At 31.7% G+C, this 27,234-nt stretch overlaps 2 protein-coding genes across 3 annotated transcripts; one reads left to right on the forward strand and one right to left on the reverse strand.

Annotated features, from left to right (window-relative positions):
- Nucleotides 1–4,070: 4,070 nt before the first annotated feature.
- On the reverse strand, nucleotides 4,071–14,892 carry LOC129914423 (cullin-2). Its single transcript, XM_055993678.1, has 12 exons — nucleotides 14,760–14,892; nucleotides 14,101–14,227; nucleotides 13,809–14,039; nucleotides 9,620–9,726; nucleotides 9,195–9,549; nucleotides 8,580–9,134; nucleotides 8,456–8,516; nucleotides 8,259–8,376; nucleotides 5,214–5,323; nucleotides 4,777–5,145; nucleotides 4,601–4,714; nucleotides 4,071–4,533 (listed from the first exon to the last, which is right to left on the reverse strand). The coding sequence occupies exons 2-12, from the start codon at nucleotides 14,217–14,219 to the stop codon at nucleotides 4,402–4,404; spliced, it is 2,271 nt and encodes a 756-aa protein (XP_055849653.1). The 5' UTR covers nucleotides 14,220–14,227; nucleotides 14,760–14,892; the 3' UTR covers nucleotides 4,071–4,401.
- A 6,656-nt stretch (nucleotides 14,893–21,548) lies between these two features.
- Nucleotides 21,549–26,195, forward strand: LOC129914602 (uncharacterized). 2 transcript variants are annotated; one of them, XM_055993932.1, is made up of 6 exons: nucleotides 21,549–21,741; nucleotides 23,653–23,802; nucleotides 23,872–23,946; nucleotides 24,153–24,442; nucleotides 25,163–25,428; nucleotides 25,486–26,195. In XM_055993932.1, the coding sequence occupies exons 1-6, from the start codon at nucleotides 21,549–21,551 to the stop codon at nucleotides 25,538–25,540; spliced, it is 1,029 nt and encodes a 342-aa protein (XP_055849907.1). In that variant the 3' UTR covers nucleotides 25,541–26,195. The 2 variants fall into 2 exon arrangements, with proteins under 2 accessions (XP_055849907.1, XP_055849905.1); XM_055993930.1 differs by having other exon boundaries at nucleotides 23,653–23,946.
- The last annotated feature ends 1,039 nt before the right edge of the window (nucleotides 26,196–27,234 follow it).

The raw sequence follows: 27,234 nt of genomic DNA on the forward strand, positions 1-27,234 counted from the left end.
GACTTTTGTCGAAGACTTTAGTCGATGACTTTAGTCGACGACTTTTGTCGACTTGTCGAAGACTTTTGTCGACGACTTTTGTCGACGACTTTTGTCGACGACTTTTGTCGACGACTTTTGTCGACGACTTTTGTCGACGACTTTAGTCGAAGACTTTAGTCGACGACTTTTGTCGACGACTTTAGTCGAGGACTTTAGTCGCCGACTTTAGTCGACAATTTTAGTCGCCGACTTTAGTCGACGACTTTTGTCGACGACTTTTGTCGATGACTTTTGTTGACGACTTTTGTCGACGACTTTTGTCGAAGACTTTAGTCGATGACTTTAGTCGCTGACTTTAGTCGACGACTTTTGTAGACTTGTCGAAGACTTTTGTCGACGACTTTTGTCGACGACTTTTGTCGAAGACTTTAGTCGATGACTTTAGTCGCTGACTTTAGTCGACGACTTTTGTCGACTTGTCGAAGACTTTTGTCGACGACTTTTGTCGACGACTTTTGTCGACGACTTTAGTCGAAAACTTTAGTCGACGACTTTTGTCGACGACTTTAGTCGACGACTTTTGTCGACGACTTTTGTTGAAGACTTTTGTCGAAAACTTTTGTCGACGACTTTTGTCGACGACTTTTGTCGAAGACTTTAGTCGACGACTTTAGTCGACGACTTTAGTCGCCGACTTTAGTCGACAACTTTTGTCGACGACTTTAGTCGCCGACTTTAGTCGACGACTTTTGTCGATGACTTTTGTCGACGACTTTTGTCGAAGACTTTAGTCGACGACTTTTGTCGACGACTTTTGTCGAAGACTTTAGTCGACGACTTTTGTCGACGACTTTTGTCGACGACTTTTGTCGAAGACTATAGTCGACGACTTTAGTCGCCGACTTTTGTCGACGACATTTGTCGACGACTTTAGTCGAAGACTTTAAACGAAGATGTTTGTCGACGACTTTTGTCGACGACTTTTGTCGACGACTTTTGTCGACGACTTTTGCCGACGACTTTTGTCGACGACTTTTGTCGAAGACTATAGTCGACGACTTTAGTCGCCGACTTTTGTCGACGACATTTGTCGACGACTTTAGTCGAAGACTTTAAACGAAGATGTTTGTCGACGACTTTTGTCGACGACTTTTGTCGACGACTTTTGTCGACGACTTTTGTCGACGACTTTTGTCGACGACTTTTGTCGAAGACTATAGTCGACGACTTTAGTCGCCGACTTTTGTCGACGACATTTGTCGACGACTTTAGTCGAAGACTTTAAACGAAGATGTTTGTCGACGACTTTTGTCGACGACTTTTGTCGACGACTTTTGTCGACGACTTTTGTCGACGACTTTTGCCGACGACTTTTGTCGACGACTTTAGTCGACGATTTTTGTCGACGACTGTTGTCGACGACTTTTGTCGACGACTTTTGTTGACGACTTTTTTCGACGACTTTTGTCGACGACTTTAGTCGGCTTTTGTTGACGACTTTTGTCGACGACTTTTGTCGAAGACTTTAGTCGATGACTTTAGTCGCCGACTTTTGTCGACGACTTTTGTCGACGACTTTTGTCGACGACTTTTGTCGACGACTTTTGCCGACGACTTTAGTCGAAGACTTTAAACGAAGACTTTTGTCGACGACTTTTGTCGACGACTTTTGTCAACGACTTTTGTCGAAGACTTTAAACGAAGACTTTTGTCGACGACTTTTGTCGAAGACTTTTGTCGAAAACTTTTGTCGACGACTTTTGTCGACGACTTTTGTCGACGACTTTTGTCGAAGACTTTAGTCGACGACTTTAGTCGACGACTTTAGCCGCCGACTTTAGTCGCCGACTTTAGTCGACAACTTTTGTCGACGACTTTTGTCGACGTTTTGTCGACGTTTTTTGTCGACGACTTTTGTCGACGACTTTTGTCGACGACTTTAGTCAACGACTTTTGTCGACGACTTTTGTCGACGACTTTTGTCGACGACTTTTGTCGACGACTTTTGTCGAAGACTTTAGTCGACGACTTTAGTCAACGACTTTTGTCGACGACTTTTGTCGACGACTTTTGTCGACTACTTTTGTCGACGACTTTTGTCGAAGACTTTTGTCGAAGACTTTAGTCGACGACTTTAGTCGACAACTTTTGTCGACGACTTTTGTCGACGACTTTTGTCGACGACTTTTGTCGACGACTTTAGTCGAAGACTTTAAACGAAGACTTTTGTCGACGACTTTAGTCAACGACTTTTGTCGACGACTTTAGTCGAAGACTTTAGTCGACGACTTTTGGCGACGACTTTTGTCGAAGACTTTAAACGAAGACTTTTGTCGACGACTTTTGTCGAAGACTTTTGTCGACGACTTTTGTCGACGACTTTTGTCGACGACTTTTGTCGACGACTTTTGTCGACGACTTTTGTCATACTTTTTGCTTCGTAAAGTCCTTATACGTTATGAAGACATTTTTCTTTCATAAATAACCATCTTAAAGAGGTCTTAAGGTCATACTTTTAGCTTCGTGAAGTTCTAATACGTTATGAAGACATTTTTCTTTCATAAATTAGCATCTTAAAAGTGGTCTTAAGGTCATACTTTTTGCTTCGTAAAGTCCTTATACGTTATGAAGACATTTTTCTTTCATAATTTTGCATCTTAAAAGTGGTCTTAAGGTCATACTTTTTGCTTCGTTAAGTCTAATACGTTATGAAGACATTTTTCTGTCATAAATTAGCATCTTAAAAGTGGTCTTGAGTTCATACTTTTTGCTTCGTGAAGTCCTAATACGTTATGAAGACATTTTTCTTTCATAAAATAGCATCTTTAAAGTGGTCTTAAGGTCATACTTTTTGCTTCGTAAAGTCCTTATACGTTATGAAGACATTTTTCTTTTATAAATTAGCATCTTAAAAGTGGTCTTAAGGTCATACTTTTTGCTTCGTGAAGTCCTAATACGTTATGAAGACTTTTTTGTGAAGTCCTAAAACGTCATGAAGACTTTTTTCTTTCATCAAATAGCATTTTAAATGTGGTCTTAAGGTCATTTTATAAATTCGAATCCTTAAAGAGGTCTTGAGGTAATATCGGTTAACCTTGATTTTTTGTCGAAAATCTTAAAAAAATAGATTTGCAATTTTTTACATACATGGAAAGACTTATTCATTGTGAACTTATATCTGTAAGCCAAAACTTGTTTTGAGACTTTGGTCCGAAAATATCGCTTCCGAATTAAAAACAAATAAAATATTTCGATTGCAAATAATTCAGCAACCAGGCCTGCAAGAAACTTTTGGTTTTCAGTTATAAATAGAGCTTACGGAGGCCTTTCTTTTGATGTATCACTCGATAAATTTCGAGAACTTTTTTGAAAATCCATTATTTTTAGGCAAGGGGTTAACCTTGATTTTTTGTCGAAAATCTTAAAAAAATAGATTTGTAATTTTTTTACATAAATGGTTAACCTATTCATTTTGAACTCATATCTGTAAACCAAAACTTGTTTCGAGACCTTGGTCCGAAAATATCGCTTCCGAATTAAAAACAAAAAAAATATTTCGAATGCAAATAATTCAGCAACCAGACCTGCAAGAAACTTTTCGTTTTCAGTTATAAATATAGCTTACAGAGGCCTTTCTTTTGATGTATCACTCGATGGTTTTCGTGGATTTTGAAAATCTATTATTTTACATAACCTTGATTTCTTCTCGAAAATCCGAAAAAAAAATTTATTTGTAATTTTTATACATAATCAGAAAGGCCTATTCATTGTGACTTCGTAAATGTAAACCAAAGCTTGTTTCGAGATTTTGATCCGAAAATAAAATATTTCAATTGCAAATAATTCGAAGAAACTTTTGGTTTTCAGCTAAGAACAGAGCTCAAAGAGACCCTTCTTTTGATGTATCACTCGATGGATTTGGAGAAAATTTTTGAAAATGTATTTTTTTATGCATGATTTTTTCTCGAAAACCCGAAAAAGATAAATTTGTAATTTCATTCAACTGCTTTCGAGACTTTTATCCGAAAATACCTGCTTTCGAATATACGAAGTATAATTAATTAAGAAATAAGAACACATATAAAAACTTGTCTTCTGCTTAAAAAAAGAATTTTTATTCCAATATTACTGCTCATGGCCATACAACTTATAAGTTACTTAGTTACCAATTAATTAAAAAAAAAAAAGAAAAAAAAATGAAAAAAAAAATTTCGGCCAAGAGAGTAGGTATATAAATATATATAAGGAGCGATGAATGTTGTGACGTCAATTCGTGCTGCCTACTAACTCATGCATATTTTGAACACAAAATTAAAGAACAAAATTATCAGATCGCGATCGAAAGGTCCACTTCATCCACTTTTATTTTATTGAAAATCTTCGACGACTCCAAGGTGCAATTTATCTATTTAATTCGTCTTATGCAACATAACTATATTCATCACCCGAATTCGGAGTTCTCTCAATGTACTGCTTATCAATAAGAGATTCGATGCATTTTTTAATCATTGAAATACTGGGCGTGAAACTAACTTTTGATTGTGATAGAATCTAGAAACAAAAAGAAAAAATGTTTAGTTTTTAAGTATCTAATTTACAAATAAAGATCTGTTTCTACCTCTTGAATCAACGCATTGTGCCTCAAAACCTTTCTTGATTTCATAATTCTCACAATAGCTGCTTGCAGATAGAGTTTTCGATCTTCATCCACCGCACTCAATGTATGCTCAACCTGATAATAAATTACATATTTTAATTAACTTAAAGATTTTAAATACAAAAATAACTACTTACCTCTTGCGGAGTTTCACGTTGCATAGCAGCAGTTATCTTAAACTTTGTTCTTTTATTTGTATATTCAAAGTTCAATTCAATTTTGGTTTCACCTTCTAAGCTTTCCGAACTTGCTAATAATAATTTCGACTCAATTAATGATTGCATGTGTTTTTGGAAAGTTTCATTATTTAATTGTAATGTGGTTTGGATTTCTTTGCATGTCAACGAATCACATGTTTCGAAGAGCAATAGCATTGCCATTTGATAAGTTTGCATTGTAACTATGTAGGTTTTTTTTAAGAAACCAATTTTGAGCTCGCCATGACAAAGATGATGTAGCCAAGTTAATTTACGACCACTAAACGATGTATGGTAGAAATTTTCAAACTAAAAGAAGAAAGAAAAGGTTTTATTTTTTTTTTTTTTTTTTTATATTAAATATTTTGTGCATTTACCATTCTTATTGATTTTTCAAACTCTTGCGGTACAGCAAATGGTATTACAACTTGAGTTGGTCCTAGAGGCCATGCACCAGCTTGTAGAACTTTTATTGACAAATTTATTCCTATGTTGATGAGAAAGCAAAAAATACAAAATAAGTTGACGAATTTATTTTTTTATTTTTTTCAAAGACGTTTCGTTTTTGACCTCTGTTTTACTTCATTACCTAACCTGCAAAATATGGGCTACTCTGACTAAAAGTTTAGTTTAATTAAAATCTGTTAAACCATCTTTCGGATCTTCTTCTGGGTTGTCAGCATAGATTTTAACGTATCGCTTTGCGGAATTTGGCCAGCATTATCCTTAAAATCTACCTTCCCCATAAAAGTACAATTTCAGAGTCTGATTGCTAATATTCTATTTCTTCATCAATATTACTGCCCAACACACAAAAATTTTCCACACCGTTCTTTATCATTTCTTACTAAATGGAGGGTGCTGATTTCCAAAACAGCATTATTTTTTTTTTTGTAAATTTGTGTTTTATAAAAAAAATTGTATTGTATTTTTATTTTACCTACTGAACCGAAATACATTACATTCGAATTAAATTTTTCCAGCAAAACTTTAAAAACGCATGTCATAAGGAATACTAAAAAAAATAGTATCAAATTAAAACCAAAATGTGAACAATGAAAATACACTCCGCTTCAACTGAATAAGCACACAAATTTTCAAAGGTATTTTTTCCATTTTTTCCTAAGATTGAGCTTTCATGTATTATTTGATGATGTTTACAGTTAGTCTGCGATGTTGAGAAACCAAATCAGAAAGAATAATTCTCAAAGTACCGCTATTTTTTTTCTTGTTCTCTTACAAAGCGTCCCATATGGAAAAATGCAGTTTTTTTTTGCGTCAACTGAATAGACACACGGTCTTTCAAGGTCAATATCTTCGTTGTTTATGAGAGTTTTGAGGTGTTTGGCATACCAAATCAAAGGTTGAAATGTTCTCAGTGAGATTTTGTCATTTAATTAAAATTAAAAAAAAAGTAGTAGATTAAAAGCTTTGAATACTGTCGACAGAGCTAAAATTAATTTGTTAACGGAACAAGTACTGACCGGGTCTGCTATAGCTACCAAAATTGATCGGAGTTTTAGTGTGTTGCCTATTCGTACCTCAAAAATAAAAGTTCGTACAGGAAAAATATGAATTGAGGTAAAAAACGGCAAAAATAGCAGTTAATCGACGAGAAATTTTGAGATCTGCCTCCAATTCATTTGACTCTGGGGCAAAAATCAAACAAAAAGCTGGTGTTTCTGCAAGTGTTTCAACACTCCGCAGAGTAATTAACAGCACAGATCATTTTAACCCATTAAAAGTCCAAAAGAAACCACCTTTAAACAAGAAAAAAAAAAGGTATTCGCTTAGAATTTTCTAGACTCCATATGATCTGGAAAAATGAGTGACGCAAAGTTGTTTTTTTTCGTTTGAAAAAGGTCAATTTTGATGGATTCATAATTGAAGTCATCGGGGCTATCAAAATTGACCTTTTTCAAACGAAAAAAACCACTTTGAGTCACTCATTTTTCCAGCTCATATGGAGTCTAGAAAATTCTAAACGAATACCTTTTTGTTGCTTGTTTAAAGGTGGTTTCTTTTGGACTTTTAATGGGTTAAAATGATCTGTGCTGTTAATTACTCTGCGGAGTGTTGAAACACTTGCAGAAACACCAGCTTTTTGTTTGATTTTTGCCCCAGAGTCAAATGAATTGGAGGCAGATCTCAAAATTTCTCGTCGATTAACTGCTATTTTTGCCGTTTTTTACCTCAATTCATATTTTTCCTGTACGAACTTTTATTTTTGAGGTACGAATAGGCAACACACTAAAACTCCGATCAATTTTGGTAGCTATAGCAGACCCGGTCAGTACTTGTTCCGTTAACAAATTAATTTTAGCTCTGTCGACAGTATTCAAAGCTTTTAATCTACTACTTTTTTTTTAATTTTAATTAAATGACAAAATCTCACTGAGAACATTTCAACCTTTGATTTGGTATGCCAAACACCTCAAAACTCTCATAAACAACGAAGATATTGACCTTGAAAGACCGTGTGTCTATTCAGTTGACGCAAAAAAAAACTGCATTTTTCCATATGGGACGCTTTGTAAGAGAACACGAAAAAAAATAGCGGTACTTTGAGAATTATTCTTTCTGATTTGGTTTCTCAACATCGCAGACTAACTGTAAACATCATCAAATAATACATGAAAGCTCAATCTTAGGAAAAAATGGAAAAATACCTTTGAAAATTTGTGTGCTTATTCAGTTGAAGCGGAGTGTATCCTAGAAAGGAACCATTGTGATTTTAAGGCTTAGTGAACCCAAAATAACTAAAAAATAGAGCTCCCAGAAATAAATGAATGTAATTTTTATGCTAACTGACTTCAAATATATGAAATTTCTTTCTCGAATAAAAAATTCATAGCTTCCATAATTTCTAAATGATTTAAATAAATAAAGCTAATTTGATTCAGCATAAATAGAACACAAAAACTGTTTATAAAAAAAAAAAATTCAAAACTAAAGATGTATCTTAAAACTGTCTCTGAATTAATAAAAAAAACGTAGAAGAAATGCTCAAGTTTAAGATTCAATCAAACACCCAATTTAGTGTTTGGAAACAAAAATAAGAACATTTTAAGAAAGAACAAAAATACTCTTCTGTTTAAAACTGTTAAAACATCTCAAATTGACCGAAGAATGACTTAGTAAAAATTTTTTGAAGCCTGAAAACATTGAAAAAACGGTTTGTGGAAGATAACTTGAAATTTTGAGGGTCTATGAAAAATGTCAAAAGCCATAATATGATGTACTCATTCATACCAAAAACCTTTGGTGGGTTACTTCAAAAGTTATTAACATGTTTTTTAGCATGTCTATTTGAAACTCCAAAAAAGAAATTTAATTTGAAGTCTCATATCGCTTGAACTAATTTTTCTACTCGACAATTCAATAAAGTTTTAAAATTTATACATAAATAAATTTATAATCACCTAAATCCGTGTTTTCCTTCTTCAAGTGACTATTGAACTTGTTGTTTAAGTCAGCAGATAACGAGATATCAGTGAACATTCGGTGTAGTTTATTAGTAAATTCATAACCACATGCTTGCTGTTGAAAGAAAAAAAAAAAATAATATAATCAAGTTACATTCGATATGTTTGAAATTATTAAGAAAAAAATAAATCACCTTGAGCCGGTTTATCATTGCTTCTTCAGCATCCATGCTTTGTGACTGCTCATGGATTAACCTTCAACAACAATAAAAAAAAATTAGTAAAACATTTTTTTTTTAAACCTTACGATTAGACAACCTCTTGGCCAACATTCGACTATAAAACTTCTGATAGACATCCTTATCTTCAATATATTTAAATATTGTAATGTTATTAGTTAGCTTTGCATCAACTTCTGTTTCAGATGTTTTAGATTTCTTCAGCAAAGTGTCGCAATATTTCGCAACAAGTTCAGCACTTCGACATTGCTGCCGATCATTGGGACGTCGATTGATTACACTAGCACAAGCCTTATCCAATGCACTCAGAAACAATGAGTCATTCTCAAAGACATCAGCAATCAGTTCTTGATATTTCTGATGGACTTTCAACATATTCTCGACAAATTGAATATGCATATTTTCACCCTTGAGGGTGGAAATTGTTTCGATTCCTTCGTTTTTGATGTGATCCAAAAATGTTTGTATCAAAAGACCCTTCAAACGATCGGGAATTGGTTTGAGCACAATGTACATGTTGCGTAAGTCTTTGCGTTTCTCTTGCGAAACCATTTCCTTGCATTCGGAATAGAGAAAATCTAAACGATCATTGATGAAGCCCTCTTCGCATTGTTTGCGTAGTTTTGATAAAGAACTGAAAGCAAATCAAGATTAAAAACACCCACAATAAAAATAAAATAATTGATTTGTTTACCTAAAGTGCAAGAATTTCTGTGCTCGTTTATTTTCATCGTCGAGTATTTTAATAACTTCTTCCATGTATTCACTAACCGAACATCTTTGCAATAATTTAGATGCCTCACTGCTGTAATATTGTGCGCTAGCTGCTAACATTGGTGTTTCGAACAAATCCTGGTATAGCTTTAGAGATCCTGTCTTTTTGTAGTCTTGTACTTGAACAAAACTCAGAATAACTCCATTTATGATTTGTACACGCTGTGAATTAATTTCTGGACTCCCGCAGCGATCGGACTTTATGCCTTCCAAAATGTGTTCAACGAGTTCTTTACCTAGAGTTTCGACCATATAGATCCGCCAAATATCGAGACCTGGATAGGGAATTAATTTTATTTATTTAGAAATGTTGTCGATTGATAGTTTTTTTTTTTTTTTTCTTACCTAATTCACCGATTTCCTTGAGATCATGTGTTTCAGGGCAGATCTTACAATATGTTATATCTGCATCCGAGAGTTTTTGTTTCTTTATGTGCTGCTGATTGAGGTATCTAAAAAAAAATCATGTTACCATTTAAATACTTTCATATGCGTAATTTTTTATAAAGTGCAAATATGTAACAGGTTTTTATTTCATATTTCTGTACCACTATAATCCTTTTACTTCTATATGAAATGTCATATTCGTATATTTTTTGGGTTTAAGGTTTTTAAGAGAAAAAAAAAAACACTACAGCTGAATCACGTGTCAGTTTTTTTCTTTACGTGACAAAATCAATTTTCAAATGTTAACGTTTATTATACGATTTTTTTTTATATAGTTCAGAAAATGTACTAAAATCAGAATTTGAAAATGGTCTGTGGTAAGAATGGGTATTTGTTGACCGAGAATTTGTTCTATTTTTGTTCAATTTCTTGAAAAGTGACAGTCAAGAAAGAATCCCTCTACTTGGGCGTGTCTGAAATACAATTGCATAAAGTACACCGCAATGTGGTTCGTATATGCAAATGTATTGCAACATTAATTTTTCGGGTGGGTCTATAATGCAAAACTTTTTAGTTTACTGGATTCACAAAGGTTTGGAGATCGAGTAATAGAAAATAATATTCAATTTGGGTTATTTGTGCCTTATAGACCAAAAATATGAGTTCTTTGTTTTGTGTGTGGTAGATTTAAATAACATAATTTTTTATTCAAAAGGAAAAACATATTTTATGCAAACAAGATGAATCAAATGAGGACGAACATAATTACGAATACGGAATCTCCCCACTGCATGCTAGAATCAAATGCATGGAGTATATTTTGATACTGATGAATCAATTGGGACCAATAAGGCGGGAATAAAAAGGAAACAAGAGATCCAAAGGCGTTTTCGCGATGAGCCTTGGTTAATATTGGAAATACTTGGGTTTAGAAATACTAATTATGGAAACACTTCAAGGAGATTTTTTGAATAATCAGAAGCAATCGCTAAACGTTTTAAATTGCTGACTTAAGCATTTTGGATAGCCTATCCTATACGTACATACGTGAACGCAATTACTACCTTTTTCAGAACTGTCTTAAGAAGCGCAGTACCCCTATTCTGTAATTTTATCACTGGCAATCAAATTTTTGATTTTTATTTCATCTCATCAAAAAGAAATTTCGTTCAAAGTCGTATTTTTTTAATTCATTATTACATATATGTACATAGACTTTGAAAGAAATTTTTGCTTTAATAACGCAAGGAAATGGATTTTATATAAATGTTTATCGCCATTGATAACAACCTGGTTTAACCTGGTGAATAGTTAAATAAATAAGAGCGAAACATGCCAAAACCCCTCCTTGGAATTACCCTATAAAATAAATATGAACAAATAAAAAGAATTACATGGGTGATTCCATACTTTTCAATGCATATGAATTACATAAATTAAGTTATATGTACATTAATTGCACAGTTTCCACTATGAGGCTAAACAAAAAAGTAACTTGGGGTAGTACTATTTTTATAGAATTTGTATCAAATCGATAGGAAATTTTATAACAAATATGTAAATAATTTTTTAAAATTTTTATCATGAAGCCAAGATATTTTCAATAAAAAACCATTTTTGTGGGTGTCATCGCACCGATTTTACTATATTTATCTATTGCTTGGCCATCTTTTGATCATTGGTGGTTAATTTTTTATAGGCATACGGAATAAATATAAATGGCTATAAAATCAATTAATACTTATAATTATAAGCTTTTTTTCGAAATAATAGCGAGAAATTGTTTTTTAAGAACTTGAATTTGACTTTATCTGACTGCTACTTTGTATTTACTTATCTAAATATAAAAGTGAAAAATTTTAAACGATGAAGTAAATTGCTTAAGCCATTTTAGTAAGTTACTAAGCCAAAAATCGGACTGATTTTTAACTTAGTAATTTAGTAAATGGCTTTAACATTTTACTAAGTCGTTTAAAATTTGGACTAATGAAATTACACCTAAACGATAGAAAATAATATAAGGAACCATTGCATTTTTACTTTTTGCTCTACTACATACTGGAGTCAAGATATTCGATTTAAACCAAAATTCAGTTTTGTGCATGCCTATCGATGCATGGACAGTTCAAGAAACGGTAGGGACTAAAGCCAGAACTATAATTGACTGAAGCGTCGGATGAAACGGAGGGGAACAGCCAGCGCTCGCAACCTCACTCGACTCATGAAAACTTATCGAAAATACAAAGAAAACAACAACAATTTACAGTAGCTTCCGACTTCATCCGCCAATTATGGTTCTGGCTTAAATGTCTAGCCAACGTCATTATCTAAACGGAAAGTTGGATAGACGAGTAAATCGAGTTAGATAGATTTTTTTTTCCTAACTTTTAGTCAACTTTCCAATAAAATTGCCCAAATTGGAAGATTTTTTACAGTTAACCAATCAAAGACACGACTTTTACCCAAATATTTATTCCTTAACGTGTTTGCAAGGTAAAATAACGTTTTGACTAGAGTATTGGTATCTTTCTGAACAAAATAAACTACTTAAGTCAGCGTTAAAAGTTCAATTACCTTCGAAGGAGGATCATTTAAATGAAATCAGAACAAAGACATTACTGTTAAAAAAGGAGCCAAGTTCTTCTGTGTTGAAATTATGCTGGCACAAAAAGTACTGAGATGTAAAAGTTTACCAAGTTCTAAAGTTTGGGTTCAAATTCGTATCAATAAAATTTTGATTGTTCTCTTGACAATTTTTCTTTTAATTACCGATTTTTAAAGTTATTTCAAAAATCAAAATTTTATTGATACGAATTTGAGCCCAAACTTTAGAACTTGGTAAACTTTTACATCTCAGTACTTTTTGTGCCAGCATATTTTCAACACAGGAAAACTTGGCTCCTTTTTTAACAGTAATGTTTTTGTTGTGATTTCACTACTTTTTGCAAGGTATGGCTGTAGAATTGAAAATCTCTATATTTGATGAAAATTCAGTGAAAATGGGCGGTTGCCACGCCCCCTGGCTGAAATTCCCAAATTTAAAATTTTTTCCTTTGTATAAACTATCAGTGGTCCGTTCTTTTATTGAATATAGTTAACTATTGTTGTTATGTCAAAAAAATCGTTGTATTTGTTTTTGTTAGATTTTGTTAGAAAATTTCAACTTTGATTTAGGAACGACTAATGTTACATTGTGTTGATCTGTCAAAAGAAAATTTTTTGAGAGTAATTTTATGAATGAATAAACAAGAAAGAATTAATTTGGTACTGAAATAATTCTTTTTAATTGAATTCTAAGCAAATTGAAACAAAAATATGCATTCAATAATTTCAAATATGGAAACAAACAAGAAATTCTCTTCTCACAACATCCCCTCTCTTCCTCATTTAGTTGTGTTTGACAGATTAACATTGAAACTCAAGTCCAGGAGCTGAGTTGGAAAAAGTAACAAAATGTAACTATTTGACACTTCAACATTGGATTTAGGAACGATGTTGTGACGTCACGATGTTACACTTTGTAACTTTTTTCTCATTTAGGAACGATGAAAGTTAACTATTGTTAACAATAGTTAACATCGTCGAATAAAAGAACGCACCACAGCTCTACCATTCTATCAAATTTCAAGATTCTACGATAATCAGAAGTGCTCTATAATATTTGATGAAAATTCAGCGGAAATGGGCGGATGCCACGCCCCCTGAATTGAAAATCTCAAATTTTCGATTTTTCCCACACCACAAGTCCTATCACCGTGTAAAATTTCAAGTTTCTACGTTAACGGGAAGTTCTCCATAATTTTGATGATCTGTCAGTGAGTGAGTGAGTGAGTCAGTCAGTCAGTTACGGTTTTTGCGATTTTTTAAGCTTTATATCTCAGAAACTACTCATCGTAAAAGGCTGAAATTTTGTGAGGACTTTGGTTTTGACAAGCTCAATAAATGTAGCGAGTTTGAAATTTCTAGCATCTTTGGTGTGGAAGTTAGAGGGGAGTCGAAAACGGCCTGAGTTGTTTCCTGTAAATAAGGGTGTAGTGCCAAAGTTGCTAGAGAACTTGGCCCCTTGATCAAATTGTTATCAAAATTGTTTGTTGCTATCTTAAAATAATTAAAATTAAAAACCAATTCAAAAGATATATATACTTACAAATATAAACAATCCAAATAGTATATCCCTCTACTATATTGCGACCAAGCATCATAATAACGTTGTAATAAATCTGGAAGATTTTTATCAACTTGCGTCGAAGTTGATTTTTGTGGAGCAACTTTTGTAACAAGCATATTTTGAACATGATTCTCTAAAAATTGTTTCGTCTCGAAATACAGCTTTTCAGCTAATGGTTCTGGATGTGCAACACACAATGAATAAACATCGCTTTTAAAAGAAAAAAAAAATGATAATTCGATTGGAGTTTTTTGGACTTAAAAAAACTCACCTAAATCTATTATTCCAGACATCACGTTTAACATTGCCAAGTGTTATTACTGCTTCGACAGTTTCTCTCAAATCGTGCCAAACTGTATTGAAATTAACAACTTTCGGCTTCAAAGACATCTTTTTAGCTACATCGAAGAAATTGATTTAAAAGAAAAGAGGTTTTCAAACAATAAATGATAAATAAATTAAATATACGGCGCAAGGTGTTATGACTTTGTGTTTCTATTTTTAATTTTTTTCTTCTTCGTTTTTTTATTTTATTTCTCAACAAATAAGGAAAAAAAAACTGCATTTGACTGTGAATGGCTTTTATTTGTGTTTCTTTTTTCATCTCACGCATATTTATACAAAAGATTAAATTATTTTTTTAATTGACATTGATAAATTTGCTTTGTTTAAAAGAATGGAAAAGTTTGATTGAACTTTAGTGGGGCACAGAAAATGCATTTTTTTTTTTTTTTGTTCATTCATCGGAAATAGATCATTTGGGGAGACTCTTGAGACACACACAGAAAAAACTGGGGCCAAATCGAGGACACGCATTGAAAATATATGTAGTTTTTTTTAGTTTACAAACAAAGTCACAATATTGGAAGCTAGTAATATCGTAAGACAATTGAATAAATAAGATTTTTATTTATTGGAAAAAAAAAATACCTTATTAGAATTTTAAAAATAAAAATTGTAAAATTGATTTTTGCATAGAAATTTTTTACAGCTTATGTCAAATTTTTTTCTTGTTGTTTTTGTTTTTTAACTGACGTTTGAGTTGTCAAAATTTTTTTTTTAGTTCGGCGGACAGGTGTTTAACGAAAAAAAAAATTGTAAGTGATTGTAGCGCAGCTTGACGGTGAGAATGAGTATTTATTGAACGAAGTTATGGAGACGTTACACGACTCTGATAAAATTATTTGCTATTTTTAAAAGCTACGTTTTATTACACTGGTTAACAAAATTAAACTTTTTTTTTGTTGCCGAAACAAAAATATACTTTTCTGAAGGTTTTCGGTGTGCTGAACTCGAATCTGAAGTCAAAAAAAATTAATCAGCTCCCGTTTTTGAAATATTACCGTTAGAAAATGCAGTACTTCGGACCTTATTCTTTTATATAAGGAAAATTTTTTGAGCATATTTAGTAACGGTTTTCATAAGTACTATTTACCACCTTTTTAAATCTGTTTAAATCTTTCCGATACCTTTTTTACTGCCCGAGATATCCTAAGTTGTTTTGTATTTTTATAAATTTTATAACGTCATTATCTTCTTTATGATATATGAAGCCACCCACTTACTTCAGTTTGAGATATCTCAGGCAATATAAAAGATATTGAAAAGATTTAAGCAGGTGTCGAAAGATGGAAAACAGTTCTTATAGAAACCGTTGCTAAATATGCTCAAACAATTTTTTTATACAAAAGAATAAGGTCCGAAGAATTCAAAAAAACGTATTTTTGCATTTTCTAACGGTAATATCTCAAACACGGGAGCTGATTAGTTGTTTCTGACTTCGGATTCGAGTTCAGCACACCAAAAACCTTCAGAACAGTATATTTTTGTTTCGGCAACAAAACCCTTGTAAACCAGTGTTATAGCTGCGTTCCTTTGGAAATATATTATCTACTGCTTAGTACTTAAAGCTGCTTTGAACTACTTTTTCAGTATAGCAAAAGTAGATCAAAGTAGTTTTAAGTACTAAGCAGTAGATAAATATTTCCAAAGGAACGCAGCTTATGTTATGACCATGATCCATACTAATAGTGACTATAAAATAAAACAATCTGGATTAAAACAGAAATAGATTTCAACATTCATACCTTTTTTCGTTCATATAGCTTGGTAAGCAGTTCGCGTTAAAATTTAGCCGATATAAAATTCAGATACAAGTTATCGATAATTTGTATGGGATCCATTTTAGCTAAAAATTTTCGATAATTTGTATGAAAGCTAAAATTTATCTCGATCAGCGTATAAGGCTCATTTGTTTATTTTCCAAATCATGTTTTATATCTTAATTTTTTTCCCTATCAACAAACAAAAGTATTATGTTGACCATAATAGCAAAACGGTTTGGTTTTGTTTTTATTTTTCTCCTAGCCCTATAAATTCGAGTGTTTTATAGAATAGCCCTATAAATATTCTGTGGTACTCTTATAGGAACAAAAACCCCATTCGATTCTTGATGAGGATATTTACTGGAGTCTTACAACATGAGTGTCCTCTTTCGTTTTTCGAGTTGAGATAGTTTTGAAGAAACATATAACCGCCCCCATTACGTAAGTCTTTTGTACTAAAACTACAAAAACGACTCATTTTCGACGCCAACATTGATTCTTGCGTTAAGCCTAGTACGCAGCTGAAGCGAAACGAAATTTTCCATACAAAAATTCGATAGGTAGCCAAATCTTGAACGTAATTAAATTTGTTTTGTTTTTGCTTTAAAACTTATTTTCTGATTTTTTTTTTTGAATTTCTTGATTTGCATTTTTATTATTTAAACTTTGCTATAATATCCGATGGTATTTTTTCGTTAATATGTTCGCTGACTTTGGAGACTTCAAAATTTTTCGTTTCGCTTCAGCTGCGTACTAAAGGCTTAAGAGCTGGCTCTTTATACATTTTAACCCCTTGTAACCCAAGATCGTAAATTTTAAAATTAATAAAAATGTCAAAGGACTTGATTTTAGCTAGAATAAAACGCGTATTTTTTTTTTTAATTCAATATCTGCATTATTTACTGAGTTATAAAAAATTTTTCTATTTAAATGCAAAAATTCAAACAAAAAACTATCTAATATTTATTTTAATTCACTTTCCTTAAATCCAAAAATAAAACCTTGTTAGTTTATGCAGGAAAACTATTTTTTCTGAATTTCGTAGTTTTAACGCTTATTTTCAAAAAAAAAAAGCGGAACTTTCAACATTAACTGCTGATTAAAAACTATTGGTGCCATTTATTAGAAATATGGTGTACTATGTCTATAAAAGCAATATTTTAAAAATAATAGCCTATTGAGTAAATTACTAAAGTAAGTTACAAAGTTAATGGCTATAACAAACTTAACAGTTTAAAATTTAGCGCTATAGTGTTAAAGGCTTCAAAAGAAGATAAATATAGTTTTTAACTATTATGGGATCTTTGTTGGTTTGTAACAGATTAAGTCACATGGTTACAAGGGGTTACGCTTTTCGATTAAGAGACCCCCAAGTAACAATTTCAAACCTCGGTTACAAAATAACCAAAGTTATAAAATAACTGCAAATAACCGCGGTCAAAAAGCGGCTATAAACGGGTTGTTAAAAGTCTGTGGTTAATTTTAGGTTAGAAAAAAAACCCAGTATTTTCGAAGGTTTGTTTTGGGTTAAAATTATACGTAAAATAAACTTTTTAGTCATAAATTAGTTTAAAAAATTCCATTTTTAAACTAAGGAAATATTTTGGCTATTTATTTACTTTTATTAAACCCAGGTTACATTCTTGTTATTTTTTCAACCCAATTTTTTTGGTTAAATTATAACCTCAGTTTGAAGTTGGTTTTAAAATAACCAAATTTCTTCAAAAGTTTCGGAAAAGTATTTAAATAACTCGTTTTTGACACAAAGTCATAAATAAGTTTTTAAATAACTTCTAGTTTTGTGTTTTAAGGGTTAAAAAATAACCAAATTTTGGCTCCAAGTTTGAAGTAAGTATTTTAATAACTTTTTTTTTCGCACAAAAAGTTTTTTTTTAAGTTAGAATTTAACCAAATCTGATCCCAAAGTTTTAAGTAAGTATTTTAATAACTCTTTTTTTACCCAAAAAGTTATTTATAGGTTATAAATTAACCAAATTTTATCTATAGTTTGAAACGAGTTTTTAAATTACTCACTTTAAGATGGAAGTTGTTTATTGGTTTAAAATTAACCCATTATAGAACCTAAGTTTAAGGTGAGTTTCTAATTAACTTCTTTATTTTTGTCTTTTATGGGCTAAAAAATAACCAAATTTTCATTACAAGTTTCAAGTAAGTATTTAAATAACTCCTTTTTTACACAAAAAGCTATTTATAGACTAGAAATTAACCAAATTTGACCTTAAGTTTGAAACGAGATTTTAAATTACTGACTTTTTACCATTAAAGTTGTTTATTGGTTTAAAATTAACCCATTATAAATCTTAAGTTCAAGGTGAGTTTCTAATTAACTTCTTTATTTTTGTCTTTTATGGGCTAAAAAATAACCAAATTTTCATTACAAGTTTCAAGTAAGTATTTAAATAACTCCTTTTTTACGCAAAAAGCTATTTATAGACTAGAAATTAACCAAATTTGACCTTAAGTTTGAAACGAGATTTTAAATTACTGACTTTTTACAATGAAAGTTGTTTATTGGTTTAAAATTAATCCATTATAAATCCTAAGCTTAAAGTAAGATTTTAAATAACTACTATAAGTACGTATAAGTTTTTAATCAACTCGTTATTTACCTTTTAACAACCCTGGCAATTTTTCAACTAAGTTCCAACCCAATTTCAACTAACCAACAACTCTCCACACATACACATTCACCATACTCGAGCGTCGCGCGTCGCCCATCATATTTTTGTCTCTCATTTTTCTCAGATCTCTCAGTATTCTTTTGTGGCTGGTGGTAGCAAGTTATTGTGCGAGAAAGTTTTTGTGAAAAAATATAAATTAAATAAAAAAAAATATCTGTCTGTGAAAAATTATTAAGAGGTAAGTTATTTGTTTATAATTTATTTTAAATATTGTTATTTGTTTATAATTTATTTTAACCCTTTGCTTCCTAGTGGTTTCAGCATGATACCACCTATTAATTACTTTGTTAGTTTTTTTTACTACAAAATGGACTTTTCCTTTTGTACTCTCAGCTCAAAACATTCCTTATACAATGTTATTACTAGTACAATCATTATTTTTTTCATTTTAGTGTGTTGTTAGAAAATATCAAAACTTTTTTTCAAGATATTTGTATTTTTTTCCGGGAGCGAAGGGTTAAATATTAAATATTGTTTAATAAATAACTTCAGAGTATAAAAAATAACTTCTGAGTTTGAAAAATATCTTCTGAGTTTGGAAAATAACTTCTGAGTTTGAAAAATATCTTTTGAGTTTGGAAAATAACTTCTGAGTTTGAAAAATATCTTCTGAGTTTAGAAAATAACTTCTGAGTTTGAAAAATATCTTCTGAGTTTAGAAAATAACTTCTGAGTTTGAAAAATATCTTCTGAGTTTAGAAAATAACTTCTGAGTTTGAAAAATATCTTCTGAGTTTGGAAAATAACTTCTGAGTTTGAAAAATAACTTGAGAGTAGGCATACAGATAACTTAGCGCGTCTTTTCATTTGTCTTTCTCATTCCGCGTTATTATTCCAAGCTTGACTGTTGATAAAATCACTATAATAAAAATGTATTCTATCATTAAAAATAAAATTTGTAGTAGAACTACTTTTAAAAGAAAAGTTAAAAAAATAATATTAGAAATGCGTGAAAAAGAAAGAATTAAAAATCTTGAACAAGTTTTTCTTAGCAAGAGGTTATTTGAAGTGCAGCAACACCTTTCGGAAAATGAAATAAGTGCTAATTGTGAACAAGGTTTTTCTAACACGAAATTTGAAGAGTTGCAACACCTATCGAATATTATTTCTGAACATGAAAGTGACAGTGAAAATTCTGGAAACAATTGTGTCGCTGTCTCAACTAATTTTGAAGCTATTCCAGAAAATTTAAAAAAAAACTTAGTATTATGGGCTATTCAGCATAACATATCGAATATTTGCTTGCGTGATTTGCTTAACATTTTGCATAATTCTCATCCTTATTTGCCATTAGACCCTCGAACATTATTACAAACTCGCGTTTCCCTTGAGAAAATTTTTATCGAAGTTCCACCTGGTAGATACTGGCATTTCGGTTTGGTTCGCGCTCTTACTAAGGTTTTTGAAAGTGTTCAGACATGTCAAACAGTAATATTCTTGGACTTTAATATTGATGGGATTCCTGTTAGCAAAAGTTCAAAGGGCCAATTTTGGCCTATTTTGTGTTCACCAGATGGTTTTCGTGTGCCGCCGCTAGTAATAGGTGTTTACTACGGAATGGCAAAACCTTCAAGTGTTAATGAATTTCTGCGATTATTTCTTGAGGAGGCTGTTAACATTGATGATTTGAACATTGGTTCCAAAAAAATAAGTTTTAAAATCAGGAATTTCATCTGTGACGCCCCCGCTCGTTCTTATTTAAAAGGAATCAAAGGGCATAATGGTTATTTTGCTTGTGAAAGATGTAATGTAGAAGGGGATTATAATTACAAATCTCACCAAATGTGTTTTCCAAACCTATCAAAATCACTTCGCACGAATGATTCTTTCCGGGCTGGGATACACGAAGATCATCATACGCAACCATCTCCATTAGAAAAACTTCCAATAGATATTATTATGAATTTTCCTCTAGATTACATGCACTTGTTGTGCTTAGGTGTCATGAAAAAATTGTTGGTTACATGGATTAAGAATAGAACCCTTAAAACAAAATTCTCGGCAAAAAACATTGAGAGAATCTCTAAGACCTTAGTATCACTACGAAAATATGTTCCATGCGACTTCAATAGAACACCTCGTGGACTTGATGTGATAAGCTTTTGGAAGGCCACTGAATTTCGTATGTTTTTGTTGTACTTAGGTCCGGTTGTTTTGCAAAATGAAACTCATGAAGAAGTATATGCCAATTTTATGGAACTACACTGTGCTGTTTCAATATGTTTGAGTAAAAATAAACAAGTTTTTGTTGATGTCGCACAGAGTCTGTTCAAATCATTCATATATAACTTTTCTAGTATCTATGGAGCTGAAAACATAAGTTATAACGTTCACAATTTATATCATGTCGTAGATGATGTTAAATACCATGGACCTTTAGATAATATAAGTGCTTTCAAATATGAAAATCGTTTACAATATTTAAAACGTCGAATAAGATCTGGAAACAGACCCCTGGAACAAATTGCAAATAGGATTATCGAAGATTTTGAGAATGTAGATCTAATTGATGTAGATGAAAACAAAACTCCTATGCTTTATATGAAAGATAGGAATAAAATATGCAAAATTAAACACTGTGTTGGAATCTATAGAGCAATTCAGCTTCAACATTTTGTTTTGAAGTCGTCACTTGCAGATAGTTACTTCTTAACAAACTCAGAAGAAATTGTTAGAATGGAGTTTGCAACATATCGACATGGCATCCCAGTTATCTATGGTTCAAGCTTAAAACAAAAACAAAATTTTTACGAAAAACCGTTCTATTCTAAATTTTTAAGCGTTTATAAATCAAATGAAGAAGAAAATTTGCCTAATTTTTATAACATAGAAAATATTTCCTCTAAATTTTTCAAAATAACTTTACCAAACACTGAATCTGTTTTTTTTCCATTAGTACATTGTTAATCAAAATGTATTGTGTTGTGGAGACGCTCGAAGATGAAGGGAAGTTCGTGACGGCAGTTCCCAAAAATTGGGTCATCGATGGAACGAAGCTATTATGGCCAAAGTCCAAGAAAGATTCCATTTGCGGTCGGAAAAATTGCATCACAGCATCGGATGATTGGCAAAGCATAGCATGCAAATTAATATTTGATGACATCGGTAAGATACAAGTTTAACTACATCTTTTTTATTTTATTTTTATTAAGTTCACTTAGACCACTTTTCTCCAAGTAAAATTTTATTCGTATCTAAACTTAAAGCAGTTTATCCTGGGGGCCTATTTTTGACAGCTTAGTTACGTTAATTTTGATACACTTTAGGTCCCCTTTCATATACTTAAAGTAATCGCGGTTATGGCCTTTCAATATTTTTATATTTGAATAACGCTTCATAATATTCTACACAATGAGATTTATTACAGAAATTAAAGTTTTTTAGACCGGTCTTTCTTATATAAACACATTACATTGTCATCGAGTGCAATTCAGCATCAGCCAATTTGCAAAACAATATCGCAAATTTCGCGAAGAACAATGGCGCCTTAAAACACGACTAGCAGGTGTTTTTGCGAGCGGGTGCAATAGCAAAACTCACAGCAACCCTTTTTCTCTTCGTTCACGACAGCGTGCGTGAACGAAAAGGCGTCACGGCGCGGCGCCCACGACTACAATCGACATGTTGATCTTGTGTGATCGATACAAGAGCAATAAAACAATAAAACATCGACCTTTTTTCACTTCACTTCGTTGACAAAATCAATAAGTGTACTGTACAACAATAAAACAATAAAACCGCGACCTTTTTTTTACGTCGTCCAAGACAGCGCGCTTGAACAAAGCGCCACCCGCGACCGACGGTCGACTTGTTGTTCTTGTGTGTTCGATACAAGATCAATAAGTGTACAGCGATAAAACAATAAAACAGCGACCTTTTTTTCGCGAAGAACAATGGCGCCTTAAAAAAAAATTTTCGACCAGCAGGTGTTTTTGCGAGCGGGTGCAATAACAAAACTCACAGCAACCCTTTTTCGCTTCGTTCACGAGAGCGCGCGTGAACGAAAAGGCGCCACCTACAACATTTAAATATACATTTTTAAAAAGCTAGAAACTTAGTCATATTTGTAAAATTAAAATTAAGTTAATTGAATTAAGAGCTTTTGAAAGAATGGTATCTGAACTCAGATTTTTGAAAAAAAAAAATTATTGAAGAAATTTTAAGATGTCGTTTTTTAAACTTTTTCGTAATATAAAATGCATTTATTTTCAAATTTTTCTGACCACATTTATTACGATTTGAAATTATAAAAGAAAATGTCAATATGTATTACGGTTTATGAAAAAAATTAAAAAGTATTTCATTTTCGAAGAACTTTTTTTAATAAAATTTTACTTATTTGTTTTTTAAAGTTCAACATCTAAATATAAAGTCATTTTTTCTTCAGTCAATAGCCCTTATTGTTGAAAGTTAAATAGCAAAAATTTAAAGTTCTTATTTACCAAAGTCTTTGAGAAAATTAATTATTTCAAAGCAAAAATTCAGTTTTTATAAAAAAAACCCATTGAAATTGAAATTTTTTTCAAAAACTCTTGATTAAATTTAGTGGATTTAAATTTAGGAGATAAGAATGAGCTTCTGGCTTTTTAAAAATGTATTTTAAAATATTGTAGGTGTTGCCGTTGTTTTCAAAATATTTTTTTTGTGTTTAAAGTCAGATTATGAGAAAATTGCATTTATCTCTTAAACGATGGAAGATTGTCCCTTACTCCCTTATATTTTTTTTCCTTAAATAACCTAGAGAATCTTTTGCTATCATTTGTTTTATGAAATTTAAGAAAAAAAATGGTTGTGTTCAAAAAAAATTTAATTGTAATTTTAAAAAACAATACGGTAACATCGGCAATTTTTAATCTATAGACTTTAAAGCATTTTTAATTGCCTACGTTTGAAAAAAAATCGTCAAAATCTGAGCTGTTCGGCCGGTCTTAAGCCGCTTCACCTTTTGAACAAATATTTTCTTGTATCCCTTTCATGCCACTTATATTTACGACAAAACATGTATTTCCTTTTAAGGTTCCTGGGAGGAAGCAGTTCAGAAGGAAAAGGATGCCGAGTATTTGTCTTCTTCTGAAGAAAATACGGAAGAAGTGACCATCGACACCAATTCTTCGGAATACATGACAGATATGAACAAATTGATGTCAACTTTGATTCCTAATTCTGGTAAGTTTAAAATGTATAAACATGGGAACAAAGTTACTAATTTTGTCATACTTACTTCTCATTTTCAAGACGTTTCCTCGTTCACCCCCCCAAATGAAGATGTTACCATCACTAATGTCATTTCCGACTTATACACGTTTGAAGGTAAAAAATGTATTTTAGCACTAGTACAATTTTCAAAGTCGTTTTTAAACTCCAGCTTATCTTAGACTGGGGTTTATCCAATGTTATTTGAATAGGATAAACCCCAGTCCCTCTTAGTAACAGCTGAGATAGCATATTAGTTCTTTCACTAACCGTATTACTTTTTTTTGTATATTACTATAACTCTTATTTTTAATTGTTTATAGGCCCCAGCACCAGTACCCAATTCAAGGAACTGTCGTCCAAAATAGACGAAATTTTGGAAAGACAGCGTTCCACTGAGGTGAAGGTGCAGGCCATGCAAGGAATGCTGGAGGCATTCATGGCGAAGTCCGAAGTTTCGGTCAATTTGTTGGCGTCCAAAATTGCAAAAGAGAATGCAGAGGAAGTGGATGAGGAACTGCAACTGGATGAAATTTTCCCACTTACCTCTGTCCAACAAATTGAGGAAATCGAGGAAAAACTCCATCAAAATGCAGCATTCAAAAAAAAATTGGTAAGTACCAAAATATACGAAATATGCAATTTTCTCACAATCCGACTTCAAACACAAAAAAAATATTTATAAAACAACGGCAACACCTACAATATTTTAAAATACATTTTTACAAAGCCAGAAGCTTATCTTAAATTTAAATTCACTAAATTTAATTAAGAGTTTTTGAAAAAATGGTCCTCAAACTCAGAATTAAAAAAAAAATTTATTAAAAAAATTAAAAATGACTTTTTTCCAAACTTTTTCTAATAAATATTATCAGTTGAATTCCGAAGCAGAAAAGGTAATATATATCACACTTTTGAAAAAACAATTAAAAATAACTTCAATTTCAATTGGTTTTTTTTTTTGATAAAAACTGAATTTTTGCATCCAAATAATTAATTTTCTAAAAGACTTTGGTAAATAAGAACTTTAAATTTTTGCTATTTAACTTTCAACAGTAAGGGTTATTAAATAAATAAAAAATAATTTTATGTTTAGATGTTGAACTTTGAAAAAAAATAAGATACATTTTTTTTCAAAACTTTTATTAAAAAAAGTTCTTCGAAAATGAAATTCTTTTTAATTTTTTTCATAAACCGTAATACATATTGACATTTTCTTTTATAAATTCAAATCATAATAAATGCGGCCAAAAATATTTGAAAATAAATGCATTTTATATTACGAAAAAGTTTAAAAAACGACATCTTAAAACATATTTTTGTTTTCTTTCAGGTCCGTAAGTTGAGCTCCTATGGGGGGGCCAACGGAATGAAAACGATCCGCACTATTTGCAAGTGCATTTTTACGGATCCACTACTGGCAGAACATTCTTGGCTGGGGACTAATGCCAAAAAAAGTTTCAGCCAATACAAATTCCTGTATAAAACTATATTGGAAGCGGTCCGATCAAGGTACCCCACTTATAGTGAAGCTGAGGGTGCTTCATTTTTTAAAGGCTTTTTGAAGCAAGCCCCATTTCGAATGGGAAAACCGTCCACGTAAGTTAAAAAATAAAATTATAATCAACATTTAAGTTAACATTTTTCTCATTACAGAAATACCAGTTCCAACACCAGCTCCTCTGCCTCTGACGGGCAATCCACAACATAATTAAGTTAAGCTATTTTTTATTTTTAGTTTTAGTTTTACTTTTACTTTAAGTTTTAGTTTTAGTTTTACTTCATTAAATAATGTTTCACTAAACTTAAATTTCAGCGTTCTTATTTCAAATATTAAATTTTCAGCTGGGAAGAATCTTATGGTTTGCAGCATGTTGGTAAGCAAACATTTTATAGGTTTTTTAAAATCTGTAAATAACCGGTTATAAAAAAGCTGTGAAGTAACGTTTATTACAGGTTTTATAAGAACCTGTACGAAGTTATTTACAGGTTTTATAGAAACCTATAGGTAAGCGGTTATAAAAAAAACCGTCAAATAACGTTTGTTATAGGTTTTATAAAAACCTGTACAACGTTTATTACAGGTTTTAAAAAAACTGGAAGAAAACGGTTATAAAAAAAACCGTTAAATAACGTTTATTACAGGTTTTATAGAAACCTATAGGTAAGCGGTTATAAAAAAAACCGTCAAATAACGTTTGTTATAGGTTTTATAAAAACCTGTACAACGTTTATTACAGGTTTTAAAAAAAACGGGAAGAAAACGGTTATAAAAAAACCGTCAAATAACGTTTATTAGAGGTTTTATAAAAACCTATAGGTAAGAGGTTATAAAAAAAACCGTAAATTAACGTTTAATACAGGTTTTAAAAGAACTTGTTATATTACAGGTTTCAAAAAACCTGTAATAACGTTAATTACAGGTTTTATAATAACCGTAGTAAAACGGTTATAAAAAAAACCGTCAAACAACTCAGTACAGGTTTTTTTTAAACTGTATAATAACGGTTTGTAAACGGTTATAAAATAGCCGTAAATGGTTTATTTCAAGTTTTTCTTTGACTAAAAATAAACAGTTATTTAATAACCGTGAAAATTAGGTTTTTAAAAACCCAGTATTTGTAGAAAAAAGTGGGTTTTTTAAAAACCCGATTTAGACGAAGTTAAAAAATAACTGACCATTTTCGGTTGTGGAGACGTTTCTGGAACGTCTTAAATACGTTTATTTAACGAGTTTAGTAACTTATCCGTTAAATAACCAGAGTAAATATCCGGTTTATTTTCCGCTTTCTAACCACAAAATGTTATTTGGGCCTTTTTACCGAACACTTTTCCCCAGGAGTTTTCATTCAGAATAGGGCTAAATATAAATATCTTTATTAAACAAAAGCTTTTTCAAGTATTCCAAGCGGAAAAACTATCATTAAAAACGATTATATACCTCTTTACATTTTTTAGATCGGGCTTTATAGAACCGAGAAATCCGACTTGAGCTGGGGCCTATTTCTCGTAGAGCTACATCAACGGTTTTAAGCTTCAATATGTATGTCCTATCATACCTCACGGATAAAATTTTAGTATTTTTAAACTATTCCGACCACTAACAATATTTCCCAAGATTCAATGGAGCTTTACTAATGCTTCTTAGGGTCGTCGATGTAGTTAAAATGTAGCTGATTTAGCTGATGTAGCTTTAGTGGCGGATCTAGGTGGGGTCGTGGGGGTCATGACCCCCCCCTCCCCCCCCCAAAACCTGAGGTGAAAAACGGAAAATTATAAGGCAAAGAGGTGGAAAGGTGCTTTTATATCATATGAAGGGTTTCTTTATTGTTATGGACTATGCTTTAGGAAATGATTCATGGGCGTAGTTGCAAAAAGTCGTTTTTAGTCGTGGATATAATGACA

Source organism: Episyrphus balteatus, chromosome 3, assembly GCF_945859705.1.
Source record: "Episyrphus balteatus chromosome 3, idEpiBalt1.1, whole genome shotgun sequence".
In the NCBI taxonomy this organism is placed as follows: Eukaryota; Metazoa; Arthropoda; class Insecta; order Diptera; family Syrphidae; genus Episyrphus; species Episyrphus balteatus.